At 38.6% G+C, this 8747-nt stretch overlaps 2 protein-coding genes and 1 pseudogene across 3 annotated transcripts in view; all 3 read left to right on the forward strand.

Annotated features, from left to right (window-relative positions):
* Positions 1-1019, forward strand: part of LOC101302135 (cytochrome P450 82C4-like) — a 5776-nt gene extending 4757 nt beyond the window's left edge. Inside the window, exon 2 of the mRNA XM_004292308.1 lies at positions 393-1019. Coding sequence (XP_004292356.1) covers positions 393-1019 — 627 coding nt within the window. The remainder of the gene's footprint in view (positions 1-392) is intronic.
* A 785-nt stretch (positions 1020-1804) lies between these two features.
* Positions 1805-3789, forward strand: LOC101302426 (annotated as a pseudogene). The gene is made up of 2 exons (XR_184134.1): positions 1805-2746; positions 3163-3789. The product of XR_184134.1 is annotated as a cytochrome P450 82C4-like (transcript).
* A 486-nt stretch (positions 3790-4275) lies between these two features.
* On the forward strand, positions 4276-7357 carry LOC101309205 (putative ER lumen protein retaining receptor C28H8.4-like). The gene is made up of 6 exons (XM_004290126.1): positions 4276-4667; positions 5305-5504; positions 6336-6476; positions 6559-6639; positions 6740-6867; positions 7126-7357. The coding sequence occupies exons 1-6, from the start codon at positions 4442-4444 to the stop codon at positions 7163-7165; spliced, it is 816 nt and encodes a 271-aa protein (XP_004290174.1). The 5' UTR covers positions 4276-4441; the 3' UTR covers positions 7166-7357.
* Positions 7358-8747: the final 1390 nt, after the last annotated feature.

The following is an 8747-nucleotide window of genomic DNA, read 5'->3' on the forward strand; positions in this document are numbered from 1 at the left end:
GAGAGAGAGAGAGGAGAAAATAAGGAAGATGAGATCATGATTGATTCATGAGAGAAAGGAGAAGCGAAGAGAAACGACTAGAACAAGGACCAGTCGAACTTAACATCGCGTTGTTTGCACGCGTTCTTTGGCGTCGGGTGCGCCGCGCACCCGGGTGCGCTGAATAGGCTCTCGTGTAAACAGAGTAACAGACCACTAATGGATCAAAGTGAACATAACACAAGTTAAGGAATACTGAGATATATTTAGGACTAACTTCTATGTCCTAAGCGCTTCATAAAAAGTGAACGAGTTAAGCACATATTCTGTAGACGTACTACTACCACCTTATGATCCACAGAGTTCCTCATATGATTTCCAAATACAATTAAATTACAATCTTAATTTTGCAGATTCTTGTCCTAGCTGGTTCAGAAACCACATCAGTGAGCTTGACATGGATGCTCTCTTTACTACTTAACAACAGACGTACCTTGAAGCTAGCCCAAGAAGAATTAGATCGAATAGTCGGCAGGCATAGATGGGTGGAAGACACTGACATCAAAAACCTGGTGTACCTCCAAGCCATTGCCAAAGAAACACTGCGTCTATACCCACCAGGTCCACTCTCGGTCCCGCATGAAGCAATGGAGGACTGCAAAGTCGGTGGCTTTCATGTTCCAAAGGGTACCCATCTGTATGTGAATCTCTGGAAGCTGCATAGAGACCCAAATGTGTGGCCAGATCCTGAAGTGTTTTCCCCGGAAAGATTTCTTACAACCCAAGCAAGTGTAGACGCTTTTGGTCAACATTTTGAGTTCATTCCTTTTGGGGCTGGGAGAAGAATTTGCCCAGGTATTACTCTTGCATTTCAGCTTATGCACTTGACCGTTGCGAGGTTGATACAAGGGTTTGAATTAGCAACACCATTAGACAAGGCAGTGGATATGACTGAAGGATCGGGACTGAGTATGGCAAGGGCAACTGCACTAGAAGTTGTCCTAACCGCACGCTTGGCCTATGAATTATATCTACAATAGGTAAAGAATGCGGATTTGTACGCTACTTAATTTCCTCCAGAAGAATGAGGTATGGTAGAGGTTAATGATTGTGATCACTGCCTCAAGACGACCCTAGGTCATCTACCCAATGCAATGTACTCATTAAGTTTCACTTAATAAAATGACGTCTTCCTTTCCAAAAAAATAAAAATAAAAAAAATCCATACTTGTTTTATATTCACAACTACTTTTTCCACAAAACTACATTGTGATAATTCTACAATGTCAAATAACAACAAACGTGGCCCATGGATCATCCTTATTCGGATGTTATCTCAACTTAACCATATTCAAGATATTAAGTTTTAATCACAAAAAATCTCAATAATTAAAAATGATGTCCATAAGAACATCATAAACTTCTCAAACACATTGGTTTAACCATGTTTTATAAAGTCAATATTGTGGAATGGTGGATAACTTAAATAAATAAACTCAGACAAACAAAAGATCTATGGACAAGTGTAACAAAAAAAAAAAAGATCTATGGACAAGGAAAGAAGATTTGATTTTTACATTCGGTTGCCTTGCGTGCAAGAATACTAATCTAATTTACCAATTGAAAATGTTTTGAGAGAAGAAATATAACATTACGTCATTATCCAAATCCAAATATTCAAAGAGGACAAAATTTGAATCAGAGCTCTTAGTTAGTCCAACCAGCAAGTAATATAAAATTTCTTTGCGTATATTATAAACACTAATTGAATCAATCAGTTGAATTGAAAGTTAATAACTTTCCAATGCCAATATCATTTCAGCTCATGGATTATCTTTCTCATCTACCAGCAATTACAGGACTTCTGGTCTTGGTTTTGTTGTACCTATGGAGGGTGAGAGTTCAGGATCACAAAATGAAGGGCCTCATGTCCCCAGAACCACATGGTGCCCTGCCAATTATAGGTCACCTCCATCAGCTAGGTAGCCGAAACCCACTCTGTCGGACCTTAGCAAAAATGGCTGACAAGTATGGTCCAATCTTTATTATAAGGCTCGGTAAGAACCGTGTCCTGGTGATCAGCAACTATGAAGCAGTCAAGGAATGTTTCACCACAAACGACAGAGTTTTCGCCGCCAGACCAATTTCGGCACAGGGTAAGTACCTTGGTTACAATTATGCAGCATTCGGGTTCTCACCTTATGGAACATATTGGCGTGACATGAGAAAGTTGGTCGTGGTCGAGTTGCTCTCTAGTCGTAGGCTAGAGACTTTGAAACATGTACAAGTCTCTGAGGTTGATGCTTTTGTTAAAGGGTTGTATTCATTTTGGAAAAACAAAGGACATGATGGTCAAAGCAAGGTGGAGATCAGTGAGTGGATTGACCACCTAACCTTGAACATGATCACCAGAATGATTGCTGGGAAGAGGTACTTTGGTAAAGAGATTGATAAACTTGATGGAGAGGAAAAGAGGATTGGGAAGCTTATGAAGGACTTTATGTACGTAGCTGGCTTCCCAGTTGTTTCTGATGTAATTGGGTTTCCAGAGTGGATTGATTTCAAGGGGAAACTGAAAACTATGAAGAATATAGGGAGCCAGTTAGAGTCTTTGATGAAAAGTTGGGTTGAAGAACATCATACCAAGAAGCACAAGGGTGATTCAAGCAACCAGCAGCAGGACTTGATTAGTGTTCTGCTATCTGAAATTGAGGACAGTTCTATGCTTGGTCATACCAGAGATACTATTATCAAGGCAACAGCAATGGTATGTTTAAATTATTATGAGTATATATGTATAAAAATCCCATGAAAATCTGGTACCAATGCAACCAAAAACAAGTTCGTAATAGAGCCAAACATATATTAGGGACGGCTATGTTTCATTGTCTGAAGTTGTACTGCTATGCTAGACTTTCAATCCAAATATGAAATATGTAGTTCATTAATTAGAAATCTAAATTTAGAAACTGGGTTAGGGACGACAATGACAGAATCCAATATTCTGTTAAATTCCCTAGGATGGCCTATTTTGTTTTAGGGTGTATATGTGACATATTACTGTTCGATCAAATGGGGCAGAGGAAATAGATGATCAATTATAATGTGAGCTTATTCCACACTATAATCAGTGTGCCTAGCTAACATGATTCACATATATATGTTACAATCTTAATGTTGCAGAATCTCGTCCTAGCTGGTTCAGAAACCACAGCAGTCACCTTGACATGGATCCTCTCTCTACTACTCAACAATAGGCGTACCTTGAAGATAGCCCAAGAAGAATTAGATCGAAAAGTTGGCAGGCACAGATGGGTGGAAGACACTGACATCAAAAATCTGGTGTACCTCCAAGCCATTGCCAAAGAAACACTACGTCTATACCCACCAGGTCCACTCTCGGTCCCGCATGAAGCAATGGAGGACTGCTAAGTCGGTGGCTTTCATGTTCCAAAGGGTACCCATCTGTATGTGAATCTCTGGAAGCTGCATAGAGACCCAAATGTGTGGCCAGATCCTGAAGTGTTTTCCCCGGAAAGATTTCTTACAACCCAAGCAAGTGTAGACGCTTTAGGTCAACATTTTGAGTTCATTCCTTTTGGGGCTGGGAGAAGAATTTGCCCAGGTATTACTTTTGCATTTCAGCTTATGCACTTGACCGTTGCGAGGTTGATACAAGGGTTTGAATTAGCAACACCATTAGACAAGGCAGTGGACATGACTGAAGGATTGGGGATCACTATGCCAAGGGCAACCGCACTAGAAATTATCCTAACCCCACGCTTGGCTTCTGATTTATATGCGCAATAGGTAAAACAATTGTCATTTTGTGACAGTATGCTATAGAATAAGGCACCGGTCTGTTTATATGAGTTGATCTCTAAAATCTTCTTTCTACTTGTGTATTAAGTAATTCGAGGTGTCTATTCATTATTTGTTTAATATTATTTGGTTCATCGACATTCATAAGTTCTTAATGAATTTTTGATACACCGTGTTTAGATATACATATTATATATATGATTAATATTAAATAACATTAATACATATACATGACGGTGATCACCTATTTTTCCTCATACGGGCCAAAACCAAATTAATGAGAAAGATGAACACAAGGTAAAAACCAAGGATTCCATAACAAATCGAGCAACCACAGAAAAGGGAAAACACTCAAACAGTTAACTCCGGGAATCCAAATACATTGTCCTTAAAAATTCAAATTCAACGTGTCTCTTTCCCATTGGTCCTCCCATTGCCAACTATATATACGCCACATCGTACGCGACCAATTGCATGCCCAATTGCCCTTCGAAACGCTCACACTGTCTTTAATCTCCAAACGAACACAAGGCCAAAACAGAACAGAGAAACATAGAGATTTTGTGTTCTTGTTTGTTCTCCCATCCCAATCTTGCTCTCTTCCTTTCAATCTTGTTCTTGTTTGTGCAGCGTTGATACCATGGGGAGGAAGAGGAACGCTTCAGTGAATGTTCTGTTTCAGTGGGTGAGGGGGCAGTCAATGAAAGTCAAGATCTTTCTTGGAGCCTTTCTTGCCTTGTGTAGTTTGGTGGCTTTGAAGCTTTGGGTCAAAAATCATAAATATTTTTTTGTTGCCTCTGAAGCCATTCATTTTCTGGGGATCATCGTTCTCATATACAAGCTCACAATTCAAAAGACCTGCTCTGGTATATATCTATCTTAATAATTCACAATTTTGGGTTTTTTTTTTTCTTTTTTTTTTTTTGAAGATCATTGTTATTACTGTGATTGATTGTATAAGTGTATTGTGATTTTTAGGACTGAAGAGGGTATAGTATTATTATTTTATAACATGATCATAGGAATCATAGCCTTTTCTTCAGTACATTATACATATGTTCTGGTTTGGCTGGTGATTTTGTAATTGAGCATGGATATGGATCCATCATCAAATTATAAATCTGATATATGCCGAAAACAGTACATGAAACTCCAACTAGTCATAATTAGTTTTTACAGAGATGGGTAATCTGAAGAACAATGTTGGACTGGCCAAATTTATTTACCAAAGTAATTTGTCACAACATATCAATTAATTAAATAAATACCCTCTAAAGCAAGCATATGCTCTGTAACGACACACCGCTCATAACATTTTGTCACAAAAGTGAATAGGAGAAATTGATAAGCCTACAGTAATGTGTTTGGCATTCCAGGTAAAAGGAATGCTGAACAGTTAATATACATTTGGTTATTGCATATTCGATTGAGCAGTTCTAACGTAGATATATGGATGTGTAGTGTTAAGATTTAATATTAACGAGGTTTCTATTGACAACTCAGGTCTTTCCCTAAAGACTCAAGAACTCACAGCTGCCTTTCTAGTAGTAAGATTGGTTTGTAGTACCATTATAGAGGCTGATATACACACTGTGCTAGATTCTGCTACTCTCATTTCAACAGCTTGGCTCATTTATATGATACGGTTCAAGCTGAAGTCAACATATATAAAGGAACTCGACAACTTTCGCTTATATTTTGTGGTAATGATCTTTTGCTGATGCTGTTTGTCTGTTTGTTAATGATAGAAGTGTCTAATGTTTTTACTTTTCTCCCTTTAACTGAGTTATTTTGTGTGTTTGTTTGTTATGTAAAATTTTAAATGTAAATGCATCTGCAAATCATATTCCGGATATTGCTTCATCAATACGCATATGCACGGTCAAATCTATGTGGATATCACTTGAACAAAATAATCGAATTCCAGCAATACTAATCAGGCACCTTCTTGTTTTGAGACAGTCTCCAGTAGACCTTAGGATTTCAGGTGAGACAGCATTGAACTTATAGAGGCCGGCATACTATTATTTATTAGCAGAAGAATTTTGGTATGTTATGAATCCTTGGGATGAAGGAATCTAGTAAAACAAGACTGCAGGAGACTTGAGATAATTATAATGCGTTTCACCATATCTATACACCGGCTGTTTTAATTCACCTTTGGTATCACTGAATTGAATTTGAAATGACTGTATACGATGATTCATTTTGGAATTCACCATGTTATTTCAATCCTTGTGTTCTTCTTCCTTCTTTTACCACGCAAGGTTAACCAGATCCCTAGATCTGAAATCACTCTTCAGAAACATTCTTGGTATGTTTATTTAAACTGCAAAAGTAATTCAAAATGAATTCATGCTTAATACACCTATTATGGAGGAAACAAAAAAACACTAGATATTGGATGGTTTATTCTGCTTGATACAGCTATTTCTCAATATATGGCTTCAGAAATGTGCTTACCATTGCTATACCCTCATACAAACTACAAAGCACAAACACATATATACCCCTATTGATCCATTGAATTGCAGGTAGTGCCTGCTGCTATCCTTTCTTTGTTCTTCCACCCATACACACTGCAAGGTCTCATTGTTTCAGTTCTTTGGGCGTTTGGTGGCTACATAGAAGCTGTTTCCGTACTGCCACAGCTTCGCTTGATGCAGAATGCAAAGGTAATTAGGAAAAAGAAAAACTACCACTACTAAGTACTAACCCCAGTAATCTGTTTTCGTCTGATCATGCTTCATTTTGCAGATGATTGAGCCATTTACCTCCCATTATGTATTTGCATTGGGTATTTCAAGATTCTTTGCTTGTGCTCATTGGATCATTATGGTTAGTGATGACTAGCTAACTTAGAGCTCTGTGTGAAATTTGCAACCCAGGAGCATCCATTTAGAATGTGTTGGAACTAAGCTTATTGATTCACATGCAGATCTATGAAACTAGTGGCAGATATCTATCCATGGTTGGGAGTGGTTATCTCTGGATTTTGGCTGCCTTCCTGTGTGAAATGGTTCAAACATTCATCTTAGCAGACTTTTGCTACTATTACATAAAGAGGTAACTTTTCTTTTCATCAGACTTTTGTTAAGGCCTGAGGTTGCCTTCTTTCTCCCCTCCATGGCTCCATGTGATTTCATTGAATTGGTTAACTTTTTTAAAGAATTTATTTAAATCATGATTATTGCGTCTTTGCATCGATCTCGCATTCCAGTTCCGCACCGCACTAAAGCATGATGATGTGCTAGTAGTATAATCAAGCTCTTCTCACTACTGCAAACTGCCCTTGACCATTTGTTACATATATTTGTTTTGCAGTTATGTACAAGGTCAGCTCGTAATGAGGATGCCTGTCTAGATTTCTAATCTAACAGTTGGTGCTTGCTTACAGCATTTGTTTTTCTTTTCTTTGATCAATATACAAGCATATCTTGTATTCTTGTAGCATGGAGAAGCAAATGAGAAAAAATCTTGATGTAGCTTTTTCTTATATATGTTTATGACGTTGGATTAAGAAAGACATGGTTACTTGTACTTCATCAGGACAGAGTCATTTTGGAAAAGTTGTCTTTGTTTTTGTCATTTGGCCGGTAACAGAAGTGAACAGATCTTGAACTAGAATTCCGATGATGATGCAAATATTAACAAATTAAACAGTTCTGATCTCGACAAACTAATACCGTCTACCATTCCACGCATTCGTTATATTGATTTTCAATCGTCTCAGTGTGTACATATTTTGAATGGAAGGCGCCGGCCGGCTTTTACTGACCTATTCCTTCGTGATCAAGCAACAGGTATTTTGAGTTTGGTTGGTTGGTAAGCCTGGCATTAGATCTCAATGCACTCAGTTGATGAAATGGGAAGTTGCACGCGCACTGTTACAGCAATGTCGATCACTTGACAATAAGCAATAATGTTGCCGATAGAGTTCATCCATTGTAGCGGTCCACCTTATTCTGGGATGAAATTTGATGGTATAAGAGACTAAAGACGGTTGTTGAAGAAATCTAACACAAAGATTGCGGAAGCTTTTCTTCTATATTTCTTGATAAAACTTTACAAGGATTAATAACAAGTATATATAGATACAATAAAAATCGTATAAGAGAAGCTAAAGCAAACTCAGCCACAGCCACAGTTGTGGCACCAAAACCGAGGTCACCAACTTGGTCTCCAACTTGTTGCAGCAACAGAGAGACAAGCAGCAACAGCCAACTTGTTGTTTCAGAAAAAGGAGACTAGGGAGACCAGCAGTACTTGGTAGCACACCAGCAGTACATGGTAGCACAGCTGTAGCTTCTAAAGTGAACTAGATTAGTTCAATTAGAACTAATCTCTAACTCTCAATACTCCCCCTCAAGCTGGATCAAGAGGATTCATTGAGCCAAACTTGCCCAAAATACGATGAAAATGGAATATGTTGAAAGAGACTTGGTGAAGATATCAGCGAGCCGATCATAGCTGCGAGTGTAATAAGTGACAATGAGCTTGGACTGAACTTGAGCTCGAATATAATGACAATCAACTTCCATGTGCTTGGTCCTTTCATGAAAAACAGGATTGGAAGAATGTGCATGGCAGCTTGATTATCACAATAGAGAGAGATTGGTTGACTACAAGGGGATCCCAAATCAGAGAGCAAACCCTTCAGCCAAATAAGCTACAAGCAGTAGCAGCCATTGCCCTATATTCAGCTTTTGCGCTACACTACCAGGACAAGCACTTTAGCCGACGAAAATTTTTCGTCGGCCTGTCAGCTTAATTCGTCGGTTAAGATATTAGCCGACGACCTTTCGTCGGCTAAGATTTCGTCGGGAAAAGCTCGTCTGTGGTGACTTTAGCCGACGACACACGTATAAGTCGTCGGCTATAGTCCAGACTTTAGCCGACGACATTATTTCGTCGGCTATAGTCCAGACTTTAGCCGACGACACTAT

This window comes from Fragaria vesca, linkage group LG2 (genome assembly GCF_000184155.1).
Source record: "Fragaria vesca subsp. vesca linkage group LG2, FraVesHawaii_1.0, whole genome shotgun sequence".
Lineage (NCBI taxonomy): Eukaryota > Viridiplantae > Streptophyta > Magnoliopsida > Rosales > Rosaceae > Fragaria > Fragaria vesca.

Coding starts and splice junctions, on each gene's coding strand:
- LOC101309205 (XM_004290126.1), top strand. CDS start 4,442: ATGGGGAGGAAGAGGAACGCTTCAGTGAATGTTCTGTTTCAGTGGGTG. Junction 4,668..5,304: donor AATTCAAAAGACCTGCTCTG/GTATATATCTAT, acceptor TTGACAACTCAG/GTCTTTCCCTAAAGACTCAA. Junction 6,868..7,125: donor TGCTACTATTACATAAAGAG/GTAACTTTTCTT, acceptor TTTGTTTTGCAG/TTATGTACAAGGTCAGCTCG.